The sequence below is a fragment of the Aspergillus undulatus genome (genome assembly GCF_047715775.1).
Source record: "Aspergillus undulatus strain CBS 261.88 unplaced genomic scaffold BDV17scaffold_35, whole genome shotgun sequence".
Taxonomy (NCBI): Eukaryota; Fungi; Ascomycota; class Eurotiomycetes; order Eurotiales; family Aspergillaceae; genus Aspergillus; species Aspergillus undulatus.
Window position 1 is genome coordinate 204406 of NW_027396639.1, and position 16543 is coordinate 220948.

The 16543-nt window shown below is 51.6% G+C and overlaps 8 protein-coding genes across 8 annotated transcripts; 3 read left to right on the forward strand and 5 right to left on the reverse strand.

Moving 5' to 3' along the window:
* Positions 1-88: 88 nt before the first annotated feature.
* On the reverse strand, positions 89-2963 carry rscE (putative RSC complex subunit (RSC8)). Its single transcript, XM_073758349.1, has 3 exons — positions 2668-2963; positions 2033-2517; positions 89-1977 (listed from the first exon to the last, which is right to left on the reverse strand). Exons 1-3 carry the CDS (start codon positions 2759-2761, stop codon positions 532-534), a joined length of 2025 nt encoding a protein of 674 aa, XP_073614138.1. The 5' UTR covers positions 2762-2963; the 3' UTR covers positions 89-531.
* A 387-nt stretch (positions 2964-3350) lies between these two features.
* Positions 3351-4053, reverse strand: BDV17DRAFT_267348 (uncharacterized protein). The gene is made up of 2 exons (XM_073758350.1): positions 3634-4053; positions 3351-3578 (listed from the first exon to the last, which is right to left on the reverse strand). Exons 1-2 carry the CDS (start codon positions 4044-4046, stop codon positions 3572-3574), a joined length of 420 nt encoding a protein of 139 aa, XP_073614139.1. The 5' UTR covers positions 4047-4053; the 3' UTR covers positions 3351-3571.
* A 594-nt stretch (positions 4054-4647) lies between these two features.
* BDV17DRAFT_267349 (E3 ubiquitin-protein ligase MARCH) lies at positions 4648-6220 on the reverse strand. Its single transcript, XM_073758351.1, has 2 exons — positions 5314-6220; positions 4648-5265 (listed from the first exon to the last, which is right to left on the reverse strand). The coding sequence occupies exons 1-2, from the start codon at positions 6121-6123 to the stop codon at positions 5131-5133; spliced, it is 945 nt and encodes a 314-aa protein (XP_073614140.1). The 5' UTR covers positions 6124-6220; the 3' UTR covers positions 4648-5130.
* A 35-nt stretch (positions 6221-6255) lies between these two features.
* Positions 6256-8071, forward strand: pre8 (proteasome core particle subunit alpha 2). The gene is made up of 5 exons (XM_073758352.1): positions 6256-6500; positions 6550-6569; positions 6623-6673; positions 6730-7332; positions 7385-8071. The coding sequence occupies exons 1-5, from the start codon at positions 6457-6459 to the stop codon at positions 7501-7503; spliced, it is 837 nt and encodes a 278-aa protein (XP_073614141.1). The 5' UTR covers positions 6256-6456; the 3' UTR covers positions 7504-8071.
* Positions 8072-8860: 789 nt separating this feature from the next.
* On the forward strand, positions 8861-10368 carry BDV17DRAFT_130865 (uncharacterized protein). The gene is made up of 2 exons (XM_073754138.1): positions 8861-9138; positions 9203-10368. The coding sequence occupies exon 2, from the start codon at positions 9222-9224 to the stop codon at positions 10296-10298; it is 1077 nt and encodes a 358-aa protein (XP_073614142.1). The 5' UTR covers positions 8861-9138; positions 9203-9221; the 3' UTR covers positions 10299-10368.
* Positions 10369-11879, reverse strand: BDV17DRAFT_130873 (uncharacterized protein). Its single transcript, XM_073754139.1, has 5 exons — positions 11693-11879; positions 11436-11640; positions 11334-11386; positions 10667-11283; positions 10369-10621 (listed from the first exon to the last, which is right to left on the reverse strand). The coding sequence occupies exons 1-5, from the start codon at positions 11733-11735 to the stop codon at positions 10439-10441; spliced, it is 1101 nt and encodes a 366-aa protein (XP_073614143.1). The 5' UTR covers positions 11736-11879; the 3' UTR covers positions 10369-10438.
* A 195-nt stretch (positions 11880-12074) lies between these two features.
* BDV17DRAFT_267358 (MOSC domain protein) lies at positions 12075-13622 on the forward strand. The gene has a single exon (XM_073758353.1). It carries the CDS (start codon positions 12168-12170, stop codon positions 13590-13592), a length of 1425 nt encoding a protein of 474 aa, XP_073614144.1. The 5' UTR covers positions 12075-12167; the 3' UTR covers positions 13593-13622.
* Positions 13623-13701: 79 nt separating this feature from the next.
* BDV17DRAFT_130903 (nucleobase:cation symporter-2 family protein) lies at positions 13702-15747 on the reverse strand. Its single transcript, XM_073754140.1, has 2 exons — positions 15329-15747; positions 13702-15281 (listed from the first exon to the last, which is right to left on the reverse strand). Exons 1-2 carry the CDS (start codon positions 15585-15587, stop codon positions 13777-13779), a joined length of 1764 nt encoding a protein of 587 aa, XP_073614145.1. The 5' UTR covers positions 15588-15747; the 3' UTR covers positions 13702-13776.
* Positions 15748-16543: the final 796 nt, after the last annotated feature.

The window sequence follows — 16543 nt, forward strand, 5'->3', positions numbered from 1 at the left end:
CCACATTCAAACTCAAGAGCATCGTCTCGGCCAACGCAGGCTTCCCGTCTCGTTAGGGCTGTCCGAGTTATCCAATTATCCAATTCTACCTACGGGGGTTCTCAGTCATATGGAAACAAATAGGATATCCTGTTTATCAACGTACGAGTACTGAGAAAGCGTTTAGAAATTTGAGAAACCTATACTAGGACTTCGTACATTGATCGATTGTAGGAAAGTAAACGAGGAGAACTCCAAAATAAATCAAGATAAGATGGTAATAAAAGCGCCCTTTTCCCCAGAAGACCCCATAATAAGAATAATACCTGACGAAGTTACCTTCGACCGTTCCGACCTGTTTCCTCGTCACCGCCTACTCCAGCTCTTTCTTTTCTTCTCATGGACTGACTGCTGTATCTGCCACGCCGCCAGAATTGTTGTACAAACAAGTGAATAGAATAGAATTGTTGTGTTTGGATGAGAAAGGAATTCATTGCTGCACGACCACGAAAACAAACCAACTCCACGCACGCATAATATCTAGAATGGTTTTCACAAATCCAGAGTCTTAAAGTCTGCACCCGCCGCGGCGCTCAGAGGCTGCGGAGCACCGGCAGCATTGACACCAGGTTGGAAGTTATATCGGTTGTTGATGCCGGCCGTCGCAGCATCCGCGAGAAGGTCGTTGGTACCATCATTGGGACCCTTCAGGCTGACGTTCTGGAGTGTATCCTGGACTTCCTTGACGCGCTTCTTGAAGGCCAGACGGTCGAGGAAGAGCTGCTGGCGGGCAAGTTCGAGTTCGCGGCGCTCGGCTTCGATGATCTCTTCCATTTCGTTGAATTGCTGGAGCTTTATTTCGAATTTCTGTAGGCTGACGTTGACGGCGGCGGAGACGAGGCGCGTCATTTCGCGTTCTTCGTGCGAGGCGAGAGCGCCGGCGCGGGCTGCGGCTGCGCCGAGGGCAACAGTTGCGAGGGAGGCTTTGGGTTGCTTATCGGATGTTTCTGTGGATTGCTCTTCGCGGGTTGTGTCGACGTCCATGGAGTCTTCGCTCTTGACGGCAGTGCCTTCCTTCTCTTTGCCCTTGTCTTGGGATTTGTCTGAGGCGGGTGTCTTCTCAAGTTGCTTCTTGAGTTCTTTTCGGATCTCGTCTACTGATCTGCCAGCCGCCGCCGCGGCTACTGAAGGCTCTGCCATCTGGGCCAGGAATGCTACGACAGACAGGACTGGGTTCTCCACGTGGCTGACAGGGTCACGGCCAGGACCAGCTCGCAGCTCGGGACCGTCTTCCAGGTATTGGTCTTCAATTTCAAGCTGAAGGAACTTCATGACGCACTCTTCCCTTGTCCTTGTGCCAACGTGAGAGGCAATCTGCTCCCAGTTATCATCAAAGTTCTCAAGGCCCTCGAGAAGGAGCACTAGTTCCGAGTCAGACCAAGGAGCGTCCTTGTCAGGAATTCTTGAGTATGAATTGTCCTCAAGCTTGACAAAGTCTGAAGCGTTGTGCGTAGATGGCATCCTGCCTTGTAAGAAGCAGTTGGGGCAAAGGTCGTACTTGGAATCTGGTCCAGTGGCACCAGTAGCCGGCGTCGACTTAGCATAGTGGAAGCGAAGGCGGGTGCAGTCAATACCACAAGAAAAGCATTGGAACTTCTTCCGCGGTTCTTGCGAAGCGGACTCTAGAGCCTTTGAGGCGTCTCCGGTTCCATTGGCAGCGGATTCGCCATTTGCCTGCTTTTCTTTATCCTCAGCAGCCGGCGTTACCTCCTTGCCCTTGTCATCGTAGATATTGCGGCGGATCTCGAGGTTTAAATCGGCTTTGGTGGCGGGCGTAGCAGAAGCCGCACGCTCAGTGGCTGTTAGAGGCTTGCCGGGCTTGACGAAAGAGTTCGGGCCAGGTTGGAAGGGCTGAAGACCTCTCGGCGTATCGGCGACTACTCGGAAATGGCCGGTGAAGGGAGGGCCGATGTTCGAAGGCCGCGTTTGGGGGTCAACCTAGGGAGAAAACATCAGTTACCATATCACCGCCGCCGCTAGAGCAAGCACTCACTTGGTAGTTGATCAGACCCCACTGCTCGAGGAAGGAGTGAACTCGCATAATGGCACAAACATCACCAGCCAGATTGCGGCGACACGCCGTGACGGTAAGATACTCAATCGGGTTCAATCGGTAGGTGTTGATCATAAAGTCTCTGTAATCCTTGTAAACTGCAGGCGTCTTGCTGCGATTTCTGCCGTTGAAAAACTCCGCCAAAGCCTTCTTTTCAATCGGATGAATGGTGTGCATGTCGAACCACGTCGAATAGCTAGGGAGGATAATGGCGTGTGTTTGCGAGACAAGGTGAGAGTGTGCCGAAGCTTCAAGCGATGATTTGGCCTGCGCACTTTGCTCCTCAGAGCCACCCTCAGCGCCCGACTGTGCAGCAACATCCGCTAACTCCTCGCTACCCTCGCTTTCCTTCTTCGTCTCGTTCTCTGTGCCGCCCATCTCCTCGTCCTCTCCGGTGTTCCTGGGCTTGGGCGACGCGGGGGCATCTAGCGGATTATCAGTCCCCAATGTATCCTCTGTACGTGTCTCAATATATTTGTCTGATGCGACCGCGATTCCGGAGTCATCACGGTTGCGAAGGAGAAGCATGCGCCAACATACATTCTCTCAGGGGACGGAGAGATGGGTATACTCACCGGAGGCATTGACCACATCGCCAGGAGCATCCTGGCCGGAAGTTGCCCGAATGTTATCAGCAACGCCCCCTTGGATGGCTGAATTTTCATCCATGCTGGGCACTTTGTCAGATTGAAATAGATTCACGACGCGAGGCGAGCGAGCAAGGGTCTTGCGGTCCTTGGAGTCGGCGAGCAAAACGGACCGCGGCGCACTCAGCGCTGACGGATCTGATGTGAATGCGATGGGAGAGCGAGGAATTGAAATTCAGAACGCGTGGTATCGGTTACGGGCGGAGTGCTGGAGTGCTGGAGAGCGATCTACTTCCTCTGATGGCGTTGAGACTTTGACGCTGCGTCGCGACTTCGCGCCAAGAACGCTAGCCCGATTTGGCGCTTACGTACGGTAGCCTACGCTAGCCTGGTTTACACTAGCACGGGTAGACTATTTGCGCCTGAGGCATAAGTTTAGATCATGAGAACTATACCATCTATGCATCAATATCAAGCCTGCATCATAAGAGACTGATATTAGTTTTGATCGGAAAGACATCTCAGCTGTCAGTCAATCCTGTCCTCAATATGCTTGAAACATGGCCTTTGTATCGATAATCATAGCCTAGAGTTCGTGTGCTGCTTCCTGTTCATTTACAACCTTCCTAGTGCTTGCAAAAAGCATTTAGCGCATCTTCTCTGTAATTATTCTAGGTGGATTTGTATGCTATATTATGGTACGTTCATTCCTTAAAGTCGCGCATGCTATATATAGGCTCAGGGTCACCCAAGCCCTTAGCCGCGCAAATGTATCCAATACCTATCCCAAGACTGACGGTTTGTCAGAATTGAGCAATAATCCCAGAACTTGAACGATGAAACAGACGAACATATACTCAAAGTGCTTCTTGAGACCCTGTCAAGTCCCGTCTCATGCCCTGCATACATCTATTAGTTCCAACGCAGTAATCCCAAACCAGCCGGGTAGCGTACAGTATAGTAACATTAAAATCCCCTTTAATCTTAACCTTAAGATCAATCTCGCGCGGCGTATCAAAGTTAAAGATAACATTCAGCAGCTCATCGGGTTTAATGCTGCTGCTTTCTTGTTCCTCCTCTTCCGAGTCGGAATCCACCTCGTCGGAGTCGCGTCGAAGAATGTTGATTTTGTATGTTTTCGAGTCTTCATTATCTTTCTCGGTGAGATCTGGCTTATCTGAATCTTGCTTTTGCCTTAGTCCTGGCTTTGTTGGCTCACTTGAGTGCGAGCTGGAGTTTGCCTCTTTGGTGTCCTCGCATGAGAGGGATAGGCCGGCTAAGGGGCGTTGAAGGGCTTCGAAGGTCTCTGGTGTAGAGTCCGCATTGGCGCCATCATCGTCCTGATCTTTTGGTCTTTTGGTCCACATCTTTGCCGGCTATCCTACTAGTCGTGGGTTGTGTATGAAGAAAGTTCGTACAGGCTGATGTTTAGTAGGTAAGAGGGGATGGCAGTGACGTCATCGTATTATTTCTTGCCCTAGGTCGCCGATTGCACTACATATCAAAAATGCACCTTCTATGAGTTGTAGGCCAGGGAAAAGACCTCTTAACAAATAAAGGCTCTCAATAAGCCACAAGGATATACCAGGGATTCTAAATCTAGAATGCGCCGTGCACGATAGACGTGCGAGGACATTTCTATATATACATAGAGGTGTCCTCCGTCAGGAAAGCTCATTGTCATGTCCTGAAGACGGGTCCTGAAAAGCCGACCTGTATGACATGGTAAATATGGAAGATACCGAATGGGATGTTAGTCTTAGGCCCTTTAGAGGATTGAATAGACCGCCGCCTTTCAGCAGAAGCTTTAGGAGCCAGGCTAGGCTGACAGCGACATGAAAAGAATCTGGGGATTCCTCAACGGCCTGGCAAGTGAAGACGGCCCTTGCTGCTGAGCTGGCATAAGGGAAGGCAAGCCTTGAATGGGAGCCTTGCTCCTAGATTCATTTTGAGTTTTGCTAAATCAGGGCTCGCTCCTGCTCATTTTTGCCTTTCAGCCATGAAGCTTCTGAGACTACAGGCGAAGAACACAACAGACGCCAAAGCTTTATGCTACAAACACACTGGTCTGTACAGAAGGGCTATGTTATCATTGCTATATCGAGAAAACTATGTAACAAATGATGTACCGCACCTCAAATCGAAAACGCCCACTGCGAGAGCGCCAAATAGCGTCGTGAGCGTCGAATAAGTAGGTCGGGTGCAGTGCGACCCTCCCACGAAGATCATCTGGTTTAATGTAGTAGACGTACTGAAGGAGACAAAACGCCACCCGTAGTACTATCTACCTCCCAGACACCTTCGAGGTTAAGAGGGCCGTGTCGGTCTTCGCACGTTGACTAATTGGCACGTCATTGGAAAGGAGCGTGACAACTTAAGATTGTGCGTGGGAGGGATATACAAGATTGCTCGTATGGAATTCAAAAGCTAACCGACCGACGACTGAGCGAACTACTCGGTTTTCGGTCGCTGATTCTCCTCAGCCACCTCGTCATCATCGTCGTCAGGCAAAGGCACGTCCATCACACGCTCACCCGCCTTTTCCAGTGTCCTCCGGCTCCAGGCTCTTACGCCCTTGTACACAGCCTAAGCATGGTTAACGCCTGTTTAAATAGACGGTGAAGGAGCTCATACCCAGAGAAAACTGGCAATACCGAGAACGATAACAATCCAACTGAGATTTGATACTCGACTCCTCCCAGTAGTGGGGCGGCCACGAAGGCTAGAGGATCGCACGCTGAACCAATGCCACGGTGCCAGGCCATAGATGGTTTGAATGAAAGACAACAATCCTAGCGAAGCCATACCCTTTACAAAGTGCTCAAACCATGTAGCCCGTTCGCCGTCAGACAGGCTGTTGCCCTCCCAATAATCAGCATAGTATATCGTTTCCACGGGATCAACGTAAAGGTTAATGATAGGGTCAGCAACGAAACCAAGTAAAAAGATCGTCAAAATCAAAACGACGCAGGTCAAGGCCAGCTGAGTCATAGTGCTACTGATCCAGCGCGCCCAGGTGAGACGCTCTAGGCGGTATTGAAAGCCACAAGTTGGGCAATTCCAATAGTTTCTCCTTCCATAGCTGGGGTCATTATGGCGCCAGGTCTGGAGACATCCTTCATGTACATAACGTGATGAGCCTTTGCATTTGCAGGGCCGAAGAAGGCGACCAAGCTCGGGATCCTCAGACTCATAGACGACTCGTGGTTCGCGCTGAAGGAAACTCGGCACATGCTCCGAGGGAGGAACGAAGGTGGGAGGCACGGAATCTAGACAGATGCGACACGTGCGATTAGGATAATGCCACTTGTGAGGCTCCGGCTCCGGGGGAACGTCTGAACGACCAGCCTGCTGAGTCGGTTCAGGGTTCTGACTGCCTTCGGAGCTCGCGTCAGTGGGCGCTTGCGAGGGGAATTGCCAGGTTGGCGTGTTCAGCCCTTCCATGGTGTTCCAGTTCAGGCTAGCCACATAGTAGGGAGGGGGCAAATAAATAGCAGTGTGCTACATGAAAGGCAGCAATGACAAACGCTCAAGCGTCAAGTGTAGATTATAGAGAAATGAAGAAAAACCAAACACTGTGGAGGTGGAGGTTTAGGTGGAGATGCGAGTTTCTCACCGCCTTTCCTCTTGGCAAGCGACGTTCAGGCTGAGCTGCGTTTACGCAACATCCTCTGCCTATCAACCACGGCCCTCTTCCATCTCAGATATCTCCTGTCTTTTCTTCTGCGCTTGTTCGACCTTCTTGAAGCTTGCAGAGATACACACACAGACGTACCGATGGCCGACAGATACTCTTTCTCCTTGACCACCTTCTCCCCAAGGTAAGCGGAGCTCCGGTCATGAAGAACCACAGCTGCTAACAGCCCTCAGCGGGAAACTCGTTCAGATTGGTATTGCCTGCCCACCCATGACATTGACCCTCGTGGCCGTGCTAATTAAGTAGAATATGCATTGAATGCAGTCAATCAGGGTGTAACTGCCCTCGGAATCAAAGGTACAACTACCTCGAACCCCAAGCTAGATACAGCTGCTAACCACACTTCCTACCAGCCACGAATGGAATCGTCTTGGCTACCGAAAAGAAGTCCTCCTCGCCTTTGATTGACCCTCCCTCTCTCTCCAAGATCTCTCTCATCACACCCGACATCGGCATGGTCTACGCTGGCATGAGCCCCGACTACAGAGTTCTCGTCGACAAGGCCCGCAAAGTCTCCCACACTGCATACAAGCGCATCTACAACGAATACCCCCCAACCCGGATATTAGTGCAAGATGTTGCCCGCGTCGTGCAAGAGGCTACCCAGTCCGGCGGTGTCCGACCGTACGGTGTCAGCTTGTTGATCGCCGGCTGGGACGAGGGCGTCGAACCCGAGTCTCACCAGGCTCAGAAGGGAGAAGAGGAGGAACCTAAGAAGGCTACGGGCAAGACAGGCGGTATCCTGAAGGGAGGTCCCAGTTTATACCAGGTCGACCCCAGCGGCAGCTACTATCCGTGGAAGGCCACGGCCATCGGCAAGCACGCGACGAGTGCAAAGACATTCCTTGAGAAGCGTTACACCGAAGGCCTTGAGCTTGAGGACGCCATCCACATTGCTCTGCTGACCCTTAAGGAAACAATTGAGGGCGAGATGAACGGTGACACGATAGAAATTGGTGAGACCGTTTCCACGTGTTCTTCCACGCGTTGCATGCTAATCCGATCCAGGTATCGTTGGACCCCCTGCCGACCACCTGCTTGGCTACGAAGGCGTTGAGAATGCCCGTGGTCCCCGATTTAGGAAGTTGACGAAAGAGGAGATCGAAGATTACCTGACCAGTCTATGAGTGATTCGCCTGGTTGAACTAGTGATCAGTCGAGACTAGCATAATAGACAAACGCCTATCTTACGGTCTGACAAGGGCACCTACATAAGTACTCGCTCTCTGCACCATATTTCCACTATATCTCCAAATTCTCGGCGTCCTAATGCGTAACGCTCGAGAGCACGACTGAATCACAAAGCCCATGCCTTTTCCCAGCCGAGCTAGCCACCACAATCATCCCTCTAAAAGCAGAAACCACCCAGGAAATGAACACACTGCCTGCCTAGCCTCCACCATTTCACTAATGTAGCCACCGCCCGCTCATGTATGTAGTCCTCAAACTCCAGAGGATGCACCTACTGTAGCACGGAACAACCCCAGCACGCACAAATCGAATCTAACCCAACAATATTAATTCCGCTCTTCTCTGCCTACCCTGCCTTGCCTCCATCTAGCCATAAGCCATGCCTTTTCTTTCTCGGGTATGTAGCACATCCCATGCAATCACCGGAATCGAAACCGGCTCGCTACATAAGTTCTAACTACTTACTAAATCGTTGAGTTACACCGGTCCACCCGTGCGGAGTTTGTACTTATAGTTGCACTGCGTCTTGGGTCCGGACATGAGGTAAGGGATAAGACGAGGCACTTTGGTTTCATTAGTTGGGCCGGATGGATAATTATGAAGGTTTCTGGGACAATAGTATTCCTCGTCTTCCTGGGTGGGGTGGTTTCAGATATATATATAGATAGATAGTTGAATACGGATCTTCTTTCTACTGTTCGATTGTGTTTTACTATGGTGTAGCTTTTGGAGGGAGTTTAGCCTTGCAAGTTGCATGTTGGTAGCAGCCTAGCAGGTGTGGTTGATAAGCTTGCACGATCCCTGCTAGGCTGCTTCATACCAGCGCCAACCCAAGCCAGCCCAACAGCGCCGCGCCCAGCCCCAAGCCACACGATAAAATCGCGCGCCTCCAATTGCATTCTCCATGTCTCGTCTCCAGTCCTGCTCGCCAAAGTCTGATTTGATGAGAAGTCCAATTCCCCGGGTTTTACCCGCACCCGCACATTTGAAGTCATTCTGGTTCTGCTTGGAGGGATCTGCGCTCAGCTGAGTTGGAGTTGCAGTCCCCTTCGTGACTTCTCCTGCCGCCCTCGTGGAATCGCATTTCCCACCTTTCAGGTCGCATGAGATACGGTTTTCGACGGTTCCATACGACCTCAGTTCTGCACCGCCTGTTGCGCCGCTTCACCGTCTTGTCCAGCTGGTTCCTCTAAAGATCCTGGGTTGAATCTGCCATCCTGGACTTGATCTTTTATCTGGGAGGTGTTGTCTGGGAGTTCGAATCAGGACGATTATGGAAGGGGAGGGATGCGTTAAGCATTTAAGCGGTGTCCATCTGAGTGGTGACGGCTTCGCAGGGCAAGGTTGGATGTTTGCTTGCCCTTTGGTGCAGGCCATCTGGGTAAAAAGAGTCGAGGCACTGGTCTGTGTGCGGTGTACCATTGTTCGTGCTGTATAAGAGCACTGCGATATCCGTGACCTGGGTCGACAGCGGCTACCGGTGTCTCCGTGCTGCTTGGACTGATCCGCTTGAGTTCGAATGGTGGTGCCCTCTCGGGCGGTCTCGAAATTCCCAAGTTTGATTTGCTAAGGTACTTTTCCCTTGACGAAAAGATCGAGTGCTTCGCTTTGTTTGGAGGTTAACGCATTGTTCAGACCTCATCGCTTTCACAAAATGAACCAGACAGGAAAGCCAGAGAGCCATGCTGATTATGAGCTAGAGTATCAAGATATCTATGATGGGATTTCAGGAGATCTTCGAAGTAAACAAGGCGACGCACTTAAGGCGGTAATGGTCATTTTTATCGCCCTCTCCTGCTACAACATTCTCGAGCTCTTCATTTTGGTACTTTCCACCTTCCGACGGTGGAAGGGGTTGTACTTTTGGAGTCTTCTCGTCTCCGGGGTTTTCGGGGTCGTGCCGTACTCTATCGGCTTCCTGCTGAAATTCTTCAGCGGTGCGAACTCGCTATTGTCGGTCAGCATACTTACCATCGGCTGGTGGGCCATGGTCACAGGCCAGGCCTTGGTCCTGTACTCCCGGCTGCACCTTGTGCTTCGAGACGAGCGGATTCTCAGCCGTGTTCTGTACATGATCATCGCAAATGTTTTTCTGTTGCACGTTCCGACCACTGTTTTGACTTATGGTTCAAATGTCCTTGGCGCCTCCAATGAGGACGCTGAAGAACGCTCTCCCTGGGTGAAAGGCTATAACATCATGGAAAAGATACAGATGACCGGGTTCACGATTCAGGAAGTAATCATTTCAGCTCTGTACGTCTGGGAGACGATCAGAATGCTCCAGCTCGGCTCCAGTCGCGAGAATCGAAAAATAATGCACCAGCTGGTAAGCATCAACGTTCTGATCGTCCTCATGGACTTAATGCTGCTGGGACTTGAGTACGCCAGCATATATTCCATCCAAATCACTCTGAAAGGCGTCGTCTACAGCGTGAAACTGAAGCTGGAGTTTGCGGTGCTAGGGAAGCTCGTCGATGTTGTTCATAGCACTAAGCGCACCGGCTTGACGAGCCCGATTATCTTATGTTCACAACAGGGTTGCGATTCCTCAGGCAGATTCTCGACGTCGGCACACGGCGGTGTTGCCGATGGTCAAGGCCGCGTGATGAACTTAGACTCAAACACTCCTTCGTCTCAAACAAACGTCGCGCTACCGGATGGCAGGGTTTTGGCGATGATGGAAGCGACTTGGGTTGGAGAACGTCCATCAAAGAGACGTTTCCACCCCTGACGTTCGGTTGTTGATCGCGCCATAATTCTGCTTCAGGTTTTCGAGCCTTCATGAGGGTCGTTGTTTTGACGTGTTTTTATCATTTCCAGCCAATACAATCTGCTGTCAATAAGTCCTCATATTACCGGTTTTGCTGAGTATCACTTTTCAAGGAGACCGCCATCGTCGTCGACCCAGCCGTACTCAGCGTCAGAGTCGTCATCCTCGCTATCTGCGATCTCGTCTACCTTGCGCTTTCTCTGTACATCCAAGCCCTGTACGTCGCCCGGACCGAGGGCAGCCATATGAGGCGATGAATGATTTTCCAAGGCGCGAAGGCCCTCCTTTGCCTCGTTAGCAGGCGAAAAATTTAGAGTGAGCGACCCTACCGGCTCAATAACAAATGGAACAATGTTCTCTTCCAGCCGCAGGGGCAATATTCTTCCAGATCTCTTCATGACTTCCGCGAACCGAATACTGTCAAATGTTTCAGTCGCTGAGAAATCACGGTATAGGACGAGCCGTGTGCTTATACTACTCTCCCACACCCCACCGGATAGTACCGGACATAAAGTCGCGCGAGGTTGGCCTCTGATTCGAGTACGAGTCTGATTGATGGCTAGAACTGCCATTTGATGGGTTGTCGCCAGCTTCAGGAGCTGGTTTGCCAAGTCGCTTGTGACATTCGAACTTCGGTTCATCAGCCAATGTAGCTGCGTTTTGTCGACGGTCTTTGACTGTGCGAGACGGGCCTTGAGTTCAGTTGGGTTTGGGAAGTATGATGGAAATGGTCCTGACGCAGAGTCGATGACCAGCAACTTGCAGCCTTCAGGTGGAAATGATGATGGGGGATGAAGTAGGAGTGCAAGAAGATGGGGCAGTGACTGAGCTCGGATGTGAGTCAATTTTCCGACAAGTTCATCTACTGTCTGCGATGACTTGGAATCCTGAATAGACCTCTGTAGCAAATGGCGCAGATGTAATGGAGGTAGTGGAGAACCAGTATCTATATCTAATGTCAGATAGCACACAAATAAACAGATCGAGGAGTAATACCAATCCAGACCACTTTCCCACCGGCTTGCAGCGCATTTGTAGCAATATTCAGTCTAGATCAATATTAGGCTGTAGCACAGGCTGACTGGTAAGACAACATACGCGAGAGCCGTCTTTCCAACGCCAGGGGGCCCAAAGACCTCCGTCACTTGGCCTTGAGAGATCCCTCGAGAGACTTGAGGTTCATTCCCCTCTGCTGGCGGACTGGTTGCATCATCTAGCTGAGGCAGTCCGGTTGAGACGGCAGGCACGTTGAGAGACGCAGCTGCCTGCAGGGACTGAGATGCGGGGAACAATACCACCGGGCCTACATTATGTCAGATTTTATAATATCTCGAGATCTGACGAGGGAGACTTACCAGCCGGTTGAGTCGCGGGACTGAGCAACTCTTGCGTGTTCATCTTAGGCCAACTGAGAGGATGCTGGTCAAACTGTTTACTCTGGCATCATAATTTGAGACAACAGCAGCGTGAAGTCTCTCACGACGATGAACCAAGGGCACACGAGGTTCAAACTCGACCGCTGGAGCTGGAGCTGGACTGGGGAGCTCAGGTACTTGCCTAAACAGGAAATGCGCGCTCATGGCGGAAGAACGTGACATTCTAGCACGTGATCTGGCGGCCCTAGACCTAAGTCTAAGCCCGATAAGTTTGTCGAGCTCATCCTTTCCAACCAATAAGAATCTGACCTCCGGTGCATCCAGAAGAGCTTGATCACGACATTGACTTGGATTCAGTGGTCGGGAATCGGCATACTAGGGCTCTAAACTGAACAGGCGGGCTGCTTTCAGGGGGAGATACCGAACATCGCGTTTGAAGCCGTCTCAGCCAGAAATGCTGGACACCTTCACCCAGCAAAATGCCGTCATAATCAACACCATTCTCGCCATCACAGGCGCTATACTTATCACCATCTGTTTTGCTACGCGCAAACATACATACAAGCCCACTGGCTGCCGTCCTCTCGGTCTCTCACCGCGCAAAAGTAATCTGTCTGACGAATATGACGCCAATTACAGCTATGGCGCCCCGGTGACAAGCACAGATGAGGACGGCCGTCCAGCTTGGCGCGTGAAAGCCCTCTTTACGTATCCGATCAAGAGCTGCAAGGGAGTTGAGCTTGATGTCGCCGAAGTTGTGTCTACGGGCTTCACGTTTGATAGGCTCTTCTGCTTTGCGGAAGCGGAACTCATATACTCCGCAGTAACGCAGGATGGCAAGGCGGCAGCGACGAATTGGGTAGCGAGAACCCTTCGCAACCGCGGATTCAACAAGCTTGCTCTTGTACGCCCAGAGATATGGGTCCCCGACAAGAGTGTGGACGGTTATACCCCCGAACTTGAGGAAGTTCGATCTCAGGGGTTGATGGTGGTGTACTACCCCCGCGTTGGACGAAATGCGTTACACTCTGCTCTCATTCAGGCGGCGATATACCTCGGGCTTCTTTCCCGTGAAACCTACTTCACCGTCCCTCTCCAGCCTTCGTCTCCATCTTCCCAGAACCCAAAATCAGAGTCAAACACCCCATTCGTCCCCGTCAAGATCTGGAAAGACAAGCCCCTAGCCTACGACTACGGAGTGTACATTCCACCCTCCTTCCACCGTTTTGTTTCACCAGAGAAACCAAGCTCTAAATGTCTAACCCTCCTCCGCGTCTCTCCCACAAACACGAGACAGATCTACCGTAACGCTCCCCGAAAAGAAACCCTAGGCTTCCAACCAACCACGGGTTTCGCGGACGCATATCCATTGCACATTCTATCCCTCTCAAGCGTGCGAGACGTAAACGCTCATTGTGCGGTTGATATTCCGCACCTGAGTATTCGGCGCTTCAGGGCGAATGTTATTCTCCAGGGGCCGGGGAAGTTTGAGGAGGATAGTTGGAAGGTTATTCGATTCTCTTCCTCTTCCCCTTCATCACCATCTGCAGCAGAGACTGAGACTGGCAATTGGTGGAATAATGATGAAAACGAAAACGAAGGACTAATAGTCCACACAGCCTGCCGCACTATCCGATGCAAACTTCCCAACGTCGACCCAGATACTGGATTTCGACACCCGACCCAACCGGACAGGAGTCTGAAGGCGTATCGACGGATAGACCAGGGTGATTTGACAAATGCCTGCCTTGGGATGCAGGGTGTTCCGGCTGTCAGAGAGGGAAGGATTCGGGTAGGCGATCGGATTGAGGTTTTAGAGAGGGGGGAGCATCGGTATATCAAGATGTTGGCGCCGGGGGAAGTTATGGAGGGTGTTTGAGCTCATAATTACGGGGGTGTGATGAGCTAGAGGGTGTGTATAGTAAATAGATGGCGGTATATACTTCAATTATGATAGGTAATTATTGTAAATTATATAATATCACAGACCAAATGTCCAGGAATGGGTATCAATGCAAACATAAAGCAATCAACAGCAGCCCAGCATACTGTAAGCTAGCCAGCTAAGCCTTCAACGTCGGATCCCTCTCAGAACCTTCTGCCGTACCTTCTTCCTCCCCCTCAACACCCCTCCTCCCAGTCTGATTCTCATCACCCATCTCAGACTCAATCTCAGGAACCCCCTCCCCGGGATCCTCCGGCAAAGCCAAATTCAGTATAAGCCCCGAAAACCCCGTGACCGCAAACCCATTCGCCATAACCAACTCGACCGCCTGGAGGAGGCCCTCCAACGCATGATTATCTCCCTGAAACGTAAAGAAATACGAGAACCAATCCGGGACCAACGTAGCAGCCATACCCAAAGCAAAAGAAGCCGTGAGAACGAAGCGGTTGCGCCGCGTCCAGTCAATGCTACACATGATGCGGACTCCCGAGATCGCGACGGAGGAGAAGAGGAATGTTGTCATGCCACCGAGGACAGACGGCGGGATCGCGACGAGCGCAGCGGCGAATTTCGCGAATATCCCCATTACCACGAGGAAGAAGCACGCGCAGTATCCGGCTTTCCGATTCGCGCAGCGCGTTAGTGCGATTACGCCGTTGTTCTGCGCGAAGACGGACATGGGTGTTATTGTTGCTAGGCCGGCGAGGAGGCACGTTATGCCGTTTCCTAAGACGCCGCCCTGGATGCGGGAGTCGAATGTGGTGCCTTCGACGGAGAGACGTGAGACATCGCAGGTTGCTGTGATGTCGCCGATGGATTCCATCATTATAACCATGTACACTGCAAGTAAGGGGAGTATGAGAGGTGGGTAGATTGTCAGCGGGAAGGTCTTGACCCAGGTGAAGGATGCGACGGGGGCAACGTCGATGCCGGAGCGGTCGAAGTAGCCGCATGCTGCGGCGACGATACAGCCGACTAAGAGGCCGACGATGACGGCGCAGGATTTCATGATGGGGCTGCCGAAGCGCTCGCAGAGGATGATTGTCACGAAATCTAGGAAGCCAAGGCCTATAAACTCGGCGCTGCCCCAGGGGAGGGCGTGTGGTGCTGATGCGCTGGGACAGAGGGAGCCATCGCCTGGATTTGTGCCGCAGGCGCCGGAGCCACCAGCCCAGTCTTTCATTGAGTTTGAGATGAGGCTTGCGCCGATGAGGAAGACGGTGGGGCCGGTGACGATGGGTGGGAAGAGCGCTTTTAGGAGTCTGCTGCTCATGAAGGAGAGGCCGATTTCGAGGAGGGAGCAGAGACAGGATGTTGCTAGGAGGGCGCCGTAGCCTTTTGGGCAGGGGAGCCGCGCGCCGGACTCGTCGACGGGGCAGTAGCCTGTTGAGTACATTTGCGAGAATGTTCCCGTTGCGACTGTGATTGTTGCGAATGAGGTTCCCACCACGGAGACCAGGCCTGTGCCGACGTAGTAGCGCGTCTCGTATATGTGTAGTCGGAACATCTGGATGGCGGATAGCAGACCGGAGACGATCAGGGAGGTCGAGACGAGGTATTGTGAATCTTCAGAGCCGAAGTTGGCACCGGACTCTCCAGCCATGAGGATCGGAGGAGTAATCACTGTAGAAGTAAGCCGATCACTCCGTTAGATGGGTTATATTCCATACCTCCAGCCAACATCGCCAGCGCATGCTGCAATCCCAACAACAAGGCCAGAAGCACCGGAATTTTATCCTCGAGACCGAAGAATGGAGCGGTCCTCCGCTTCTGCTTTACAAAAGGCAGCCTTGGGGTAAAGAGATAGGCATAGTCGTAGTCGCCAACCAAGCCGTCTTTCGTGGTGAGGGCATGGATCGTTCGTCGTACGCGATCTCGTATCGTCCTCTTCGGGCTAAAGTCTGGCCCGATCTGATCAGGGCCGTCCATCTCGAATTCTTGACGATGGAAAAAAACCAAGATCGGGATCGAGGCAACATGTGCGAGGCTGAAGCGCAAACTCGTGCGGGGATGAACTCGCTTGGCTTGGGGGCGAACCGGCAAATTTTGGACTCAGCCAGGTCCCAGAGGCTTGATGGCAAGCGGTACTCTATATAGAGCTGGCATTTACGATTCAATAAAAGTTCAGCTGAAGCATGAGAAGTTATGAGTAATGTCAACCGTTATCTTCCCCGGCCCCGAGTACGGAGAGTATCGATTATCGACCGTCAGAGATAAGAGGTGGTGGCCCCAAATGCCCCAAGATCTTATCAGGAACAAGCCGGGCAGCGCCGAGCCACTGCGGTCGGAGCTTGCCACGTTTTTAGGCGCAGGAAATGCTTGTTTTTCTCGGACTGTTTCTGCATATTGTTCGTTATGATTACGGCCATTAAACTATAGACATTAAATACCTGTCTCTGTACGGAATGCCCTGTGAAAACAAGGATGCAGATCTGGAGCTGGAGTAAAACCCCGGACAGGTAAAGCATTGGTCAACCATAGCCAATCATTTATTGATGTTGGTCAAAACCATTACAAACCTTACTCTTGCCTCCCCGCAGGAAGCTCGCTTTTCATCATGAGAACTTCATGTCTGTGCCTAGAACTTGGCAGGAGATATGTTCTTCCGCTGTAGTTTTGGCACTGGAATTGCAGCCGATGCCGTACCTGCAGCATTTGCCGCGTCCTGTTATAATGATAATAATGTGGTTGTCCGCGAAACTTCGAGTGTCCTAGTCAGCATCTAGATCCTAGTCAGCATCTAGAACAGCTCTTGCGAGCTCGATGAATCACAAAGATGTCATGGTTCCCGAATAATGCGGCTATTTCGGGCGAATCATTACTTGTGTACATAATCCTGACACAATAAAAGTGGGTACAGTCAGCGGAAAAAGCAGCCGCACCGC